This window comes from Erythrolamprus reginae, chromosome 9 (genome assembly GCF_031021105.1).
Source record: "Erythrolamprus reginae isolate rEryReg1 chromosome 9, rEryReg1.hap1, whole genome shotgun sequence".
In the NCBI taxonomy this organism is placed as follows: domain Eukaryota; kingdom Metazoa; phylum Chordata; class Lepidosauria; order Squamata; family Dipsadidae; genus Erythrolamprus; species Erythrolamprus reginae.
Window position 1 is genome coordinate 14,351,456 of NC_091958.1, and position 16,335 is coordinate 14,367,790.

A 16,335-nucleotide genomic window follows, 5' to 3' on the forward strand; every position below is an offset into this window, starting at 1 on the left:
GTCGTGGGCGTGCGTGTGTCCGTCGGTGTGAGATTTTGCTTCTGTGCATGTGCAGCAAGCAAAATCTCACATGAGATCGTGCACACGAGCGAGATTTTGGCGATGTTCGGCGATATTTTTGCTTCCGCGCATGCGCAGAAGCAGAAAATTGGCGGAAATCGCCCAAACCTCATTTCCACAAGCATCTTTGTATGAGATTTCGCTTGCTGCAGGGGTGCGCACACATCTTACCGTTCCGGTAGCAGTCCATCACTGGCTACGCTGCATGCAAACCTTGAAGGTCACTTCCCAGATTCCTATATTCCACAAGTGCCGTCCCAGCGGCTGAAGGCCTACCTCCTGCAGTGGGGCGGCTAGGGTGAGAAGGGTTTTGACCTGAAGGGAGAGCTCTCCAGCATCCCAACGCATGAATCGCCTGGCTGGAGGGGAAAAACTCTCTTTAAGATGGGATGGAAGGAAGCGTGTTTAGGATTTGTGGAAGGGTTCACGGGAAGTGGGCAGGCCTGATCCTGATCTCTCCTCCCCTTCCCCCCTGTAATCAGGGAACGTTTCTATTGTCATTAGGGAGACCTAGGCGAAGCCGGGTGGCCCTGTGTCTCAACCTTGAACAGCTATAGTCTAGGGGTAGGTCAACTTGGCTTTTCTGTGACCTGTGGACTTCAACTCCCAGAATTCCCGAGCTAGCATGATCGGCTCAGGAATTCTGGGAGTTGAAGTCCACACACGTCAGAGAAGAGCCAACTTGGCCTACCCCTGGACTTCCGCTCCCAAAATCCTCTAGCTGCTAGCCCTACCTACTGGGGAATTCTTAAAGCCATCAAGGTTGAAGACGCTGGGCAAAACGATCCACAAAAGCGACTTTTTGAGGAAATAAATCCGTCTCTGCCTCCAGGCAGGCGAATGTCTCAAAAAACCCCAACAACAACCCTCATGCCCTATTTGCCTCTCCTGAAAGGACATAGTTGTCCCACTTCCAGGGTTTCTGAGTTGTTCTTCCAGCTCTGCGTGGCTGTCCGTGGCAAGCCACAGGACTCTTCCCTGCCTCCATTGCTTCCTGCCCCTGCCTATCGTACGTGGTTTGGGCCTGCTCTTTGGCGGCCGAACCTTCATTTCTCTTTGCTGTCACCTTCCTGTTTGCGCCCCTGACCTCTTGAGGTGACATCTCCCAAAGGATGCGTATAGAGGGAACGTTTGCGGGTGGGGAAGGGAGAGAAATGAGTTTTGATTCATATAAGAAAAAAAAGATTATTTTTATACTTTTTTGCAGCAGAAGAAACTTGCCTGTAACATTTGTACAGTTTTTTTTTCCCTGAGTGAATAAATAAACTTTCCAAAGCTTTCCGCCCTATTGTGTTGTCAAAAAGGGGGCGTTTTCATACCCTTCGCGGAACATCTGCTGTCTTGCGCTTGCCAGGGGTTTGGACTACAAAATGTCCTGAGTGGAAGGATTTTTAAGATTTGGCATCTGACCGCCAGGGTTTTCTTTTCAGTTAGTGACTTTTGGTCCCAGTGGGTTAATTATTTATTTATTCATTCATTCAATTTGTATGCCACCCAACTCCCTAGGGCAATGATGGCGAACCTATGGCACGGGTGGCACATGGAGCCATATCTGCTAGCATGCGAGACTTTGCCGTAGCTCAGTTCCAACATGCATGTATGTGCCAGCCAGATGATCTTTGGCTCACAGAGAGGCTCTGGGAGGGCATTTTTGGCTTCCAGCGAGCCTCCAGGGGGATGGGGAGGGCATTTTTACCTTCCTCCAGCTCCAGGGAAGCCTTTGGAGTCTGGGGAGGGCGAAACACAAGCCTATTGGGCCCACTAGAAGTTGTGAAACAGGCTGTTTCCAGCCTCCAAAGGGCCTCCCGGGGGGGAGGTATTTTCGCCCTCCCCAGGCATTGAATTATGGGTGTGGGTACTCATGCATGTGCAATAGCGCGCATGCATGCTCTTTCGGTACTTGAGCAAAAAAAAGGTTCACCATCAGTGCCCTAGGGACTCTAGACGACAAACAACCAAACAAACCCCTCCCTCTACAGTGTGATATGGAAATCTCTAACAGTACAATTTAAAACCAACAATTAAAAACCATGCATGCCATTTGTGGCTGGATCTCGATGATCTTAAAGTTTGAGGGTCCCTAGAAGGAACTCTGGGAATTGAAGTCCACAAGCCTTAAAAGTTGTGGAGTTTGGGGGCTTCTGGGCAAGGACAACCACAGCATCATCATGGGAAAGTCAAACAGCTCAGTATGGGACTGAGAAGATTGGAGAACCTCAGAGGAGTTCTTTGTAAGGCATCTGAAGCTCTGCAAAGCGATGCAGTCCGTGGAGGGTCTGCAACAGGCCTTCAGCTGGTCCTGTTGTTCCTCTGCCAGCCAGAAGCAACATCTGTTGACCAGCCAAAATAGATGCCAGGTATTTTTGCTTGGGGCCCCATCTGACAAAGGGCCAAGAGTTGGGAGTTGCCCCAAAGAGACAATTGTAGTAAAATTCCAGGAAGGAGCAGAATGGAGAGTTTTGGGGGAAAGGAGAAGTGGGAAGGGCTAGCCTGGAGAAGAGTCCTCAACTCTTTGAGACAGCTGGAAAAGCAGCCCTGGTGCTGAAAAAAGCCCAAGATTAGATTGTTGGTGGGACTGAAGCCCAGAATTTTTATGTCTAGCAATTAGTGTAAGTTCAAAGTGACAATAAAGTGATTCCTTTTCTGACAATAGTGACAATAAAGAACTCCTGTTCTATTCTTTCTTATTCTATTCCATTCCCTATTATTTTCTGTTCTATCCTATCCCTATTTATTCTATTCCATTGCATTCTATCCTATTCCTATTCCATCCCATACTATTCCATTCCATTCTTTCCTATTCTATTCCATTGTTTCCTTTTCTATTCTATCATATCACTATCCTATCCTTTATACCATTATTCTATTCTTTCTATTTCTATTTCTATTCTATCCTGTCCTATCCCTATCCTACATTCCATTATTCTATTCCATTCCTATCCTATCCTATTCTTCATTCCATTCTATTCTATTCTTACTCCACTCTACTCTACTCTATATTCCATCTCATCCCATTCTTGTTCCATTTCAACATTTCCCTTCTCTTCCATCCTGTCCCTATTTCATTGCATTCCATCCTAGATTCCTAATCCCAATGCCATCGCATCGCGGCCGTCTCAACGACGCTTTTGGGGAAATCTCGTGCCGGCCGCCCCGGAGCTTCCTCCGCACGTGCCGCACGCTCGCAACAGGCTCCGCCAAAGAACTCCGCGCGTCTGGCAAAGCAGGCGGGCAAACAGAGAAGCCTTGGCCGGGCAAGCCTCGCTCGGAGTGAGGAAGCCCCGAGGCGGAGGGAGGTGGTGGGCTAAGCAGCGCTCCCCTCCATCCCCTTCCCGCCTTCCCCTCCACAGGGGCGGAGACGGCCGTCCTCCTCCGAGGGCGGGCAGCCCGGCCGGCCACCGCCCCGGAACTGCCGAGCGCCGAGCGGGAGAAGGAGGGCGAGCCAAGCGGGGCGGAGAAGGCGGCGGGGGCGGTTGCAAGCGGCGGCGGCGGCCCTTCCCTCCCTCGCTCGCTCGCTCCTCGCCTCGCCAGCCGCGCTTAACCAACCCGCCGGCTGGCTCTTTCGGGGCCCAGCCGGGAGCTCTAGGGCCGCCGCCGGCGCCGCCGCTTCTTCCCGGTTCGGAGCGCGCTGCTCCATTTCCCCCTTCGGGCCGCGGACGCGCCAAAGGAAGAAGCCCGAGCTGTGAGGCACTGAGGCGGCGGGCGCCCTTTCTCTCGCCCTGAGGGGGCTGCTGGCGGACGCGGAAGAGGACTTGGCGATCTGTGAGGGAATCTTTGGAAATTTTTTTATTTCCCCCCCCTCCTTCCAAAGTTTGTGGAAGCAGAAGAAAAAAATAATAATAAAGCGGGGCCGGGGAGTCTTTTTGGTTTTCCGGGCTTCTTTAGTCAAAAAGTCTGTCAGGCTTCCCTCGGAAGTTTCCCGCTTCTTCGTCGTGGGCACCGGCTTAAAAAAATAAATAAAAATCGCCCAACTCATTTTAGCCAACGGTGGAGCCCTGCGAGGTAGGCCGGCGCGGGGAACGGCTGCGGCACGTTGCTGCCCTCCTTCGAAGAAGCCACGGGCCGGGGCTGCAAGGCGTTTCTCCTGGGCTTGCTCGGTGCAGGTGAGGACTTGCAAGAAGCAAAAGGTGAGCCGACAGGATGTGTGTGTGTAAGTTTTGAACAAGGTGAGGCTCAAAAGGTTGCATGATTCTTTTTAAAAAAATCAATTAAAAAAAATCTTTATCAAATAGAATAGAATAGAATTCTTTATTGGCCAAGTGTGATTGGACACACAGGGAATTTGTCTTGGTGCATATGCTCTCAGTGTACATAAAATAAAACATAGATTTTTCAAGAATCATAAGGTATTTACATTATATTATTTTAAAAGACCATAAAAAACCGTGACATGACAGAACTTATAAGACGTACAAAAACAAAACAGGGATAATTTTTCATATTTGTCGTTTGGCGGCACTCAGGGGAAGAGCCTTCTCTGTGGCGGCCCCGACCCTCTGGAACCAACTCCCCCCAGAGATTAGAATAGCCCCCACCCTCCTTGCCTTTTGTAAGCTCCTTAAAACCCACCTCTGCAGTCAGGCATGGGGGAACTGAGATATTCTTTCCCCCTAGGCCTCTACAATTTATGCATGGTATGTTTGTATGTATGTTTGGTTATATAATAAGGGTTTTTTAGTTATTTTAGTATTGGATTGTTACATGCTGTTTTATATCACTGTTGTTAGCCGCCCCGAGTCCACAGAGAGGGGCGGCATACAAATCCAATCAATCAATCAATCAATCAATCAAACAAAAATAAATAAATAAATAAATATTTACAGATACACTGTATATACCCAATCTTTTAATGCTCCATGATCTACTTAAACATCAACCATCTTGTTGATCCTATTTATTACAGCCTAACTTGTATCAGCCTAATAATATACTGCGCAAAATAAATAAAGGGAACACTTAAAAAACAATATAACTCCAAGTAAATCAAACTTCTGTGAAATCAAACTGTTCACTTAGGAAGCGATACTGATTGACAGTCAATTTCACATTCAATGAGAATATTTCATTCATTCAGATCTAGGATGTGTTTTTTTTATTTTTTGAGCAGTGTACAACATTCCATTAACATTTTTGGCGGACATTACTTGTAATTTTTGTAGTACGTTTTATACCCAATTCTTATATCATATGCTACGGTATATACATTATTACTACAGTTTTTTATTCCTTTTATGTTTCCTTATGATTTAACTTCCTTCATTATTTCTCTTTATTTTTTTGAGCAGTATATACAGTATTATACTTTAATACAATTTACATTTAACTTTTGATTTGTAGGAATTTTTTAAAATTAATTGAGATTTTTAAAAAAAGTTAATAGTCAGAGGTAAACCTCTTTAACTGTAAGAGTTAACATCTTTGTCCCAGCTGAATCATGGTTCACTTGGTATATATGAGTGTATTATTGTACAGTTTAGTCTAGTTTTTTTTTTTACCGTTACAGAGTTTTTATAGTTTAATATTTGACTTTTGCTGTATTATTGTATTATTTTATTGTTGTACGCTGCCCTGAGCCCCACAGGATTTATTTATTTATTTAATTTATTAATCAGATTTATGTGCCATCTCTCTTCGAGGACTCGGGGCGGCTTACAACATACGAAAAAGACAATTTTCATCAAAATCCAATTAATTAAAGTTAAGAATTAAATCTAAAAACTAAAAACCAATTAAAGTACACACATATCCATTCAATCAACAAACCCACCATACATTGTGTTTGGGCAACATCTAAGTCAAATAAATTAAATGGGGGTTTTTTTTACAATTAATTGAGTTTATTTTTAATTAATTGAGGGTTTTTTCAAGCTAATTGAGATTTTTTAAAAGAGAATTGAGATTTTTTTAAAAAGTGAATTGAGATTTTTTTAAGTTAATTGAAATTTTAAAAAAAAGTTAATTGAGATTTTTTTTTTTAAAAAAAAGCTAAGGTATTTTCCATGATGTCTCAGGCTTCATAAGGGGCTTGGTGGGAAGAATGCTAAGCAGGCCAGCCAAAGCTCTCCATGGAATTAAGAGGAAGTGGCTTTGAATCATCCATGTGACAAACTCTATTTTTAATCATTAAACAAGCCCCCCCCCCCGCGCGGTTGTTAGAATTAGATCCATTTTTGTGGGTTTCTACTTAATTCTCCACCCTTCCAACTAATAAATTCTCTGCAGTGGTGCCTGTCAGACAAATGTGACTTTGACTGACTGTCCTCTTCTTCCTCCATCTCTCCTCCTCCCCTCCCCCATTTGCATTCAAAGTTCTTGGGAACAAGTGAGCAATGATGGTTTACAGTAAAACTGTGGAGCATTTCAAATTTGATTCCAAAAATGGCACCTGGATCATGCTTCATTGGCAAAACCTTTTAAAGCAGCCAAGTCTTTCCCTAGGAATTGGGCCTCTTATGTTGGTGAAGGCTTGACCATTCCTCTCCTTCAGGCCCACTTCAGGGAGACAAATCTTAACAGAGTTGGTGAGCACTACACACCAAGACAACTAGAGACAAGAACAGTTTTCTCCCGAATGCCATCACTCTGCTAAACAAATAATTCCCTCAACAGTCAAACTATTTACTAGGTTACTACTATTTTCCCCATCATTCCTATCACCTATTTCCTCCCACTTAGGACTGTATGACTGTAACTTCTTGTTCATATCGTTACGATTTTTATTAATATTGATTGTTTCCTGATTGCTTATTTCACCCCTATGACAATCATTAAGTGTTGTCCCTCGTGATTCTTGACAAATGTATCTTTTCTTTTATGTACACTGAGAGCACCTACACCAAAGACAAATTCCTTGTGTGTCCAATGACACTTCGCCAATAAAGAATTCTATTTTCTATCTATTTGGAAGGGACCTTGCAGGTCATCTAATCCAACCCCCCGCCCAAGCAGGAGAACCTTACATCTGCCTCTGTCTAGGATCGCACTCACAACCTCCTGATTGCGAGGCAAAAGCTCCACTTCTAGGCCACAATTTGGTACCCCCGAATCTGTAGAGATTCTCAGTCATCCAGGTCATGAAGATGTTTGTTCAGTTCAACTGAACTTCCTTGTGTTTGTTTTGAAGACAGAAGGATTTATATTCCTTGCAGACAGCTGGTCATTTGCATCTTTTTTGAGGGTCTTTGAAGCTCTTGGAGGTTTAATCTGTGTCCTCATGGTCACTTGAGTAGTGCTCCTGTAGCCAGCAATTTTTTTTCCTCTGGAAATCTGTTCCTACTTCCGCACCGTCCAAAGGCTGTTCATCCCAAATTACATAGCTAAAAGTCTGTAGAGATTCTCCCTCAATCCAGGTCATGGTTGTCCCAGACAATTTGTGATGAACACCCAAATTGTATGGGACAGCCATGTGGGAGTAGGAATGGATTTCCAGAGAAAGAAATTGCAGACTACAGGAATCAGGAACGCTATGGTGGTGACCCTGAGGACATAGATAAATTTACAAGTGCTTGAAAGACCCTCTAAAACAGTGGTTCTCAACCTGGGTGTCGGGATGCCTTTGTCAAAAAGACAAATTTCCCATAGCGTTAGGAACTAAAGCTTCTATTCTGGTGCCTTGGAATATATTTTTACAATCCGACGAATCAGGGGTTTACAGTGGGTGTGTCCCTCTGACCTTCCTGCCAATCATCTTAAAGCTCTGTTGGGAGGATTGGCACTAGACTTATGGTTGGGGTCACCACAACATGAGGAACTGTATTAAGGAATCGTGGCATTAGAAAAGTTGAGAACCACTGCTCTAAAAGGATGCAAATGACCACTATCTTGTCAGAGCCGAAGAAGCTTCTTGGATGAAAAGTGAAATGTCTTCAAAAGAAAAGAAGAGGTCGTGACAGCTGTCAGCCTTGATAGCTTCAAGGCAGGATTAGACAGATTCGTGGATGCCAAGTGTATCGGTGGTTACTGAAACGGATGTCCAAGTGCCCCTCTATGTTGGTTGAGGCAGGCAGGATTCCCTTGGGTCCCATTTGTTGGGGGTCAAGGGAAAGGGAGGGTTTTGCCTTCTCTTTCTGCTCAAGATCCCCATGGACAATTGGTGGGCCACTGTGTGACACAGAATGCTGGACTCAATGGGCTTTGGCCTGATTCAGCATGGCTCTTCCTGTGTTCTTAAAAAAAACCCAAGAAAATCCAGTTGCCTCCTGAAAAAAGCACTATACAGTACATCCATTTTTAGGTAATCCTCATTAGGGCAACCTGTTAACTAAGCAAATTTGCTAAGTGAAACCTCAACTGTGCTTACGATTTTACTTCAGTTTTTCTTTTGCTTTACAGGCCATAAATGTGAGGATTGGTTGCAAAGTTACTTCTCCATCTGACTCTCTGAAGGAGGGATTCTTGGATACAGTGGGAGCCGGTCTACTTTTCCTTTGAAGGTGATGAAATTGGAATAGAATCCGATAGAACAGTGTTTCCCAACCTTGGAAACTTGAAGATATTTGGACTTCAATTCCCAGAATTCCCCAGCCAGCAAATGCTGGCTGGGGAATTCTGGAAGTTGAAGTCCAGATATCTTCAGGTTGCCAAGGTTGGGAAACACAGCGGTAGAACATGAACCAGTGGTGAAATCTACCTACCTACTGGTTCAGAAGCCCTCGTTCCACGCACGCCACCATTGCATGCACATGTCATCGTTCTATGCTCTTTTTCACTCTCTGCACATGCGCAGAAGGATTTGTGCATGTTCAGAGGGTTTAAAATGAGAAAATGTTGATGCCCGGGCAGGTGGGTGGAGTCTCATGCTGCTGCTGCTAACGATATGGCTCCAATAGCGGGCCGAACCGGTAACATTTCACCTCCGACATGAACCTAAGTTCATATTAGCTTTTCAGAGGAACACAAATCTTTTGGCACGTGAACCAAAAAAAGGGTTTGCCATCGCTGTTATAGGTGACGAAGGACCTTTTTATCCTTTCGCAGGAAGGACCTCCCAGAAAAGGCCTGACCATGCCACCTTCCAAAGATGTGGTCAAAATCGCTGTGCAGATGATGGGTGCGATTCCCCAGCTCATAGAACTGAATCAGGTAAAGGCTCTTTGTGTCTTTTTTATTTTAACCCATTTGGCACATGTCAGAGTTGTGCCAGCTCAGAGGTACCCAATTTTATTTTCCATGTCCCGGCTCTGCTTAAGGATCAAATCATGTGGAAACCATCCATCACATGCTGTTTATGTTTAATTACAGGCTAAGCCTTTGTCGGCAGTTGTGAAAGAAGTCTGCGAAGTGTGAGTAGCGATTCCTTTATTTCATTTCATTTTTTGCTTTTGCTTTGCAGCAGATCAGCAGAAAATGTCTGAGACTGGTTCATGGAACAGTTTCAGAAAGAAACTGCTGCCTGCAAATGTTCACATTGCAGATGCTCTTTAAGTTATTAAATATGTTTTAATGGAGGTCTGTCTGCTTTCTCTTTCATTAATACACTTGACCTTTCTTGAACTTGAATATTTAAAAAAAAGTTTTTTATTTCATTTTATTTTCCAGTTCATATTCAAATGTATACTGCTCAAAAAATAAAGGGAACACTCAAATAGCAGATGCTAGATGTGAATGAATGATATATTCTCATTGAATACTTTGTTCTGTACAAAATTTAATGTGCACAACAGCATGTGAAATGGATTGTCAATCAGTTTTGCTTCCTAAGCGGACAGTTTGATTTCACAGAAGTTTGATTTACTTGGAGTTATGTTGTGTTATTTAAGCATTCCCTTTATTTTTTTTGAGCAGTGTATATACCTTACATACATCTCAACGACATACCTAGTTACATACTGACATATTTTTAATTAATCTCTTTTATATTTATAACAACACCCCAATCTTATTAATAAGTTATCAGTCTGTGTTCGTTGAACTTGAATCTTGAATACATCTTCAAGTTGGCAAAGTTGAGAAGCACTGCTATAAATCAGTGAAGCTCCCAAACTACTGATAGCAGGCATTTTTCTAGATATTTCCCACTTCCCAGTGGCGAGATTCAAAAATCTTTTGCCAGCGGTTCTGTGGGCGTGGCTGGTGGGCATGGCAGGGGAGGGATACTGTAAAATTCCCATTTCCTCCCGATCAGCTGGGACTCGGGAGGCTGAGTATAAATGTGGGCAAGGCCAGTCAGTCATAGGTGGTATTTACCGGTTCTCCGAACTACTCAAAATTTCCGCTACCAGTTCTCCACAAATGGTTAGAACCTGCTGAAACCCACCTCTGCCTCTTCACCCCTTCTGTCCTCTTCACTGCCTTTCAGCCTTCCCTTCCCTTCCTTCTCTCCATCCTCTCTTCCACCATAACCTCCTGCTGGAATTAGGACATAAAATGACAGAGTTGAATAAGACCATGGAGGTTTTCTAGTCCAGCCCCCCTTCTCCAGCAGGAAACTCTATATATAATTTCACACAAATGGGGTATCCAATCTCTTCTTAAAAACCTCCAGTGATGAAGCACCCACAACATCTGGAGGCAAATAGTTCCACTAATTAATTATTCTCACTATGAGGAAATTTCTCCGTAGTTCTAGCTTGCTTCTCTTCTTGATTAGTTTTGCTTTGAAGAATAGCTTGACTCCCTCTTCTTTGTGGAAGGTGATTTGCATCTGTGAAAGAGAATAGGTTGTTTACATACTTGCCAGGGAGTGAAGGATTGATTTTACAAATTAGAGCCTCATGGTAAACGAATGAGGTTTAATTGGCAGTTAGTATGAAGAGTTATTTTGTCCTCACTGTTCTGTTTTTTTGGAGTGTGATTTCTGCTATGGCCTTGTATGCTGCATGCTTGGAATGGAATGGAATGGAATAGAATGGAATAGAATAGAATTATTTATTGGCCAAGTGTGATTGGACACACAAGGAAATTGTCTTGGTGCATATGCTCTCAGTATACATAAAAGAAAAGATATGTTTGTCAAGAATAATAAGGTACAACACTTAATGATTTGTGTACAAATAAGCAATCAAATCATATTAGGAACCAGTCAATATAAATTGTAAGGATACAAGCAACAAAGTTACAGTCAAAGGGTGATAGAAACAATAAGATTAATAGTAATAGTAATGCAGACTTAGTGAATAGTTTGACAGTGGTGAGGAAATTATTTGTTTAGCAGAATGATGGTGTTCAGGGATAAACGGTTCTTGTGTCTAATTGTTCTGATATGCAGTGCTCTATAGCGACGTTTTGAGGGTAGAAGTTGAAAAAAATTATGTCCATGATGCGAGGGGTCAGTAAATATTTTCACCACCCTCTTTTTGACTCATGCAGTATACAGGTCCACAATGGAAGGCAGGCTGGTAGCAATTTTTTTTCTGCAGTTCTAATTATTCTTTGAAGTCTGTGTCGGTTTTGTTGGGTTGCAGATCCAAACCAGACAGTTATAGAGGTGCAGATGACAGACTCAATAATTCCTCTGTAGAACTGTATCAGCAGCTTCTTGGGCAGTTTAAGCTTTCTGAGTTGGCGCAGGAAGAACATTTTTGTTGGTTTTTTTTTAATGTCGTTTTTGATGTTAGCTCTCCATTTTAGATCTTAAGCTATAGTAGAGCCTAGAAATTTGAAGTTCTCTACTGTTGATACTGTGTTGTCTAGTATTGTAAGAGGTGGAAGGTAGGGAAACATCTCTAGGAACTGGTAAAGGTTGACTAAGCTATTGCACAGAATTTTATTCCCCCAGTGTGGCTGTGTATGTGTATATACACAAATATGGGCATGTACAATTTCTCCTTAATTCCCTTCCTCCTTTAAAAAAATATTTTTTGAGGGTCATGTTCCTTTTAGATAAACACAGAATTTGATTCAACTTTGTAGAAAACTTAATTGGGTAGCAGAGGAAACATTTGCATGATTCAGACAACTTACTTACTTACTTACTTACTTACTTACTTACTTACTTACTTACTTACTTACTTACTTACTTACTAGTCTTTGGAGAGGGGCGGCATACAAACCTAATAAATTGAATTGAATTAAATTACTTATTTTAATTCGACTTCTATGCTGCCAATCCCGAAGGACTCGGGCGGCTTATAACAATATAAAATACAAAAAACAATTAAAAAGAAGTCAAATATACAATATAATAATAAAACCCAGATTAAAACCAATAATATACAGTACTAAATAATTAGCATACATATGTAGCATTCATACAATTTGGCCATGATAGTTGTTAATTCATGGCCCCCAGGCCTGATGGCAAAACCAGGTCTTCGTGGCCTTATGGAAAGCCATTAGGGCGGGAGCAGTATGGATGTCGGGAGGGGAGGGGGGAGTTGATTCCATAGAGCCTTGGACATCCAGTTTCTTTAATGGGAGATGGAAATACCCCAGTTTTGGGGGAGATCACTGCACCCTGGCAAAACTCCAACTGTCTGTCTCTTTCGTAGGTGGAACCTAAATAATTCCGAGCGCTATGCTCTGCAATACGTGGATGGCCAGCAAGCCTACATCACAGAACTGGTGAGTGCATTTGAGAAAGATTTTAGTAGACCAGCCTGCTGTTTTAAAAAAACGCCTGCAAGGAAAGTTATAGTCTGGCCAAAAAAAGATGGACTTTGGATGATTACCATGAGTAAAACAACTTTTTCTACCTCTTATTTTTTCATTTCTCCTAGAAGGCTAGTTAAAATGTTGGCAAGATAGAAATTTGGAAGACCAATGTGAACTTTTTCCTCCCCAATCCATCTTCGGCTGCTCTTATTCAATGTGTTTTGAGATTTTGATTGTGCAATTACTGTATTTTCTTGTGTTGTTTTGTTAGAACCGTGGAGAAATTAAGAATGGGAGTATCCTGCAATTGACAACTGCTCCGGTAGGTCCCACTGTAAATGGGAAAGCATTTCGGATTCTGTCTTTGCTGAAGGACAATGTCTATTCCAAGCACGTGAATTCTGCATGCTTTTCTCCTTATTTCCTTACTGGGTTTTTGTCATCTGGCAAATTTGCAGGCTAATCATTAGAACAAAAGGAGACAACCCCTCTGCATCCTCCTGGTTCCTCCAATTACGCACATCCTTAAGATGATGGTGCATTACTATTAATATTATGTTGCAGATATAGGAAATTGAGAATGTTTTACGGTTGTGTTATAAAATACTTTCAACGTGGCTCGGGGTGGGTGGGTGTAGTGAGGATAGCTAGATGTGAAGATGCTTGCTTCCCACTCGGAAGGTTGAGAGTTCAAGCCTAGGCATCCACCCCCAATCAGCTTTTTTCTTATTTTCCTCCCCCAAATCTAAGGTATGTCTTATACTCCGGTGCGTCTTATAGTCTGAAAAATATAATATTTATTTTTGATGACTGGATGGAGAATTTTGATGGTGAAAGATCATTATTTTCTTATCATGATATGCTTTATCACATCAGTGTTCCCTCTAATTTTTTTTTGGGGTGGGCGGAAAAGTATAGTGTCTGAGCGGCAGTCCCTTCGGGACTGGGCAGCACGGAAATAATAAACAAACAAACAAGCAAACAAACAAACAAATAAAAAACCCACCCTGTTTTGCCTCAGAGAATTTCAAAATAAAATACTGTACTGTGTGTCTATAACAGTGAGCTCATAATAGGGCAACTCTATCAATATCAAAATGCCACTTAAATAGTTGAGCTAGTTTCAAACTAGATTTTGATTTTCTTTCTCTCTTCCTTACTCCCATTCTTTTTCTTTCTCTTTTCCTTCCTCTCTTTTTTCTACCTGTTTCTCTCTCTTCCTCTCTTCCTATCTCTCTCCTTCCCTCTCACTCTTTCCCTCTCGGCTTCTGGGCAGGTTTGGAAAATTCTGAGTTGATGATGATTTTTAAGTGAGCGATTGCTCACTGCTCAGCTTAGAGGGAACTATGTATCACATATTCTTTTTTTTAAAAAAATATACTTTATTAGGTTATTAAAAAAAAGGGAAAGGGGGATGGGAGTACAAAAAAAGAAGTAGGAGGGGGGTGGGGTAAACAATATTTTTATACAGTAGCTTATATATATTGTTATATATACATTCCAAATATTTGTCTATAGGTAACTATTTTGTATTCAATATTCTTATTTGGATAGTCTTATAAGTGTAGTATTTAGTAGTCCGAGGGAGACGTGGAAAGGAAAGGTAGTTGGAAGTGGGATAGAAAAGAGAAGAAAGAGGAAAGGAAACAAAGAGAAAGAAAGAAAAGAGAGAAAAAGTGTGTGTGTGTGTGGGGGGTAGTACCTGCAGATTAGCAGGAATATGCGTTGTGACGACCTAGTTTGATTCTGTTTGTTATTTTTGTGAGTGAGAAGTATTTGTGAGTCTTATCACATATTCTGAGTGCTCCTTTCTTTCTTACTTGGAGGAAATCCATAGGAAAGTAAACAGAGGTTTGCTACAGAACGCTTTAAAGAAAAATAACCCACCCACATCCTGGCTACTATTTTTACCTTCTATTTATATCAATACTTTTTGGTTGCTTTTTATTTTTGCTATTCCGGCTAAATTTCACAGTCCTTACTGTTTAAGGTTCCAGTGCTTAGCAGCAAAATATTATTACACCCATTCCTAGGCGCATAATAGAAGCAGCAATGAGATGGGATGCAGTTATGTTCTTGTTGCTGTTTTAGCACAGCTTTCCACAACCTAGACCCCTCCAATGGATTTCTACAGCTGTGCTAGTCAAGGGCGTCTGAAAGTAGCTATGACAACATATATAAGTGACATGAGGATGTGTATGATGTCACACGTAGAACCCATGATATCAGCTATCTCTGGAAGTAAAAGAAGGATTAGGCCAGGAACTTCCTGTTTGAGTAACGTGACCAGAACTGAATGCAACAATATTCCAATTGTGGCTCTATTGTCCTCATTATATTGCCCAAAGAGCCGGTGTGGCGCAACAGGTAGAGTGCTGTACTGCAGGCCATTGAAGCTGACTGTAGATCTGCAGGTCAGCAGTTCAAATCTCATCACTGGCTCAAGGTTGATTCAGCCTTCCATCCTTCCGAGGTGGGTAAAATGAGGACCCGGATTGTGGGGCAATATGCTGGCTGTGTTAAAAAGTGCTATTGGTTATGACCTATAAAGCCCTACATGGCATCGGACCAGGGTATCTGCGAGACCGCCTTCTGCCGCACGAATCCCAGCGACCGGTTAGGTCCCACAGAGTTGGCCTTTTCCGGGTCCCGTCGACTAAACAATGTCGTCTGGCGGGACCCAGAGGAAGAGCCTTCTCCGTAGTGGCTCCGACCCTCTGGAACCAGCTCCCCCCAGAGATTAGGGTTGCCCCCACCTTCCTTGCCTTTCGTAAACTCCTTAAAACCCACCTCTGCCGTCAGGAATGGGGGAATTGAAACATCTCCCCCTTGCCCATGTATTTTTTGTGTATGATTCGATTGTGTGCTTGTTTTTTATATATTGGGGTTTCTTTTCTTTTTTTTGGACTTTTTAACCTAAAACTGTAATTTAGATTGCCAAATATTAGATTTGTTACTATGTACTGTTTTTACCATTGTTGTGAGTCTGCGGAGAGGGGCGGCATATAAATCCAATAAATCTAATCTAATCTATTGCTAACATGTTGTAAGCCGCCCCCAGTCTAAGGAGAAGGGCGGCATAAAAATCGAATAAATAAATATTTTCCCCAAATATCTCATTGCAGGATCAAGAGGCAGCAAAGCTGCATGGAGGTATCCAAAGCAACAGTGTGGATGTAAAGGCCAATTCTTTGAAGAAGTTGGCAAGCCTGTCCCGGGATGTGGCCTTTGCTCAGGAGTTTATTAGCAGAAATGGCTTGAATCAGCTATTCTTGATTGTGGAAGAAGATAATAAGTGAGTATCTTCAGGCTGCTTTTGGCATGAGATTTCTTGCTAATCTCTCTTAAGGGGGCTTACTGCAGCTCCTCAGGTAGCTATGGGGTATATAAGAACATAAGAAGAGCCCTGCTGAATCAGGCCAAAGCCCATCGAGTCCAGCATTCTGTGTCACACAGTGACCCACCAATTGTCCATTGGGATCTTGAGCGGGAAAGGAAAGGAAAAACCCTCCCTTTCCCTTGACTCCCAACAAATGGGACCCAAAGGAATCCTGCCTGCCCCAAGCAACATAGAGGCAGCACATGGGCATCCGTTTTAATAACCACCGATACACTTGGCATCCATGAATCTGTCTAATCCTGTCTTGAAGCTATCAAGGCTGACAGCTGTTACGACCTCTTCTGGAAGTGAATTCCATAAACCAAGGACCCTCTGGGTGAAGAAATATTTCCCTTTATTTGTCC

At 42.6% G+C, this 16,335-nt stretch overlaps 1 protein-coding gene across 1 annotated transcript in view; it reads left to right on the forward strand.

Moving 5' to 3' along the window:
- Positions 1 to 3,513: 3,513 nt before the first annotated feature.
- Positions 3,514 to 16,335, forward strand: part of ELMO3 (engulfment and cell motility 3) — a 34,571-nt gene continuing 21,749 nt past the window's right edge. The window contains exons 1-7 of the mRNA XM_070760358.1: positions 3,514 to 4,187; positions 8,392 to 8,492; positions 9,037 to 9,141; positions 9,301 to 9,341; positions 12,489 to 12,561; positions 12,863 to 12,913; positions 15,717 to 15,886. Of these exons, the coding sequence (XP_070616459.1) occupies positions 9,064 to 9,141; positions 9,301 to 9,341; positions 12,489 to 12,561; positions 12,863 to 12,913; positions 15,717 to 15,886 (413 nt within the window). The 5' untranslated portion in view covers positions 3,514 to 4,187; positions 8,392 to 8,492; positions 9,037 to 9,063. The remainder of the gene's footprint in view (positions 4,188 to 8,391; positions 8,493 to 9,036; positions 9,142 to 9,300; positions 9,342 to 12,488; positions 12,562 to 12,862; positions 12,914 to 15,716; positions 15,887 to 16,335) is intronic.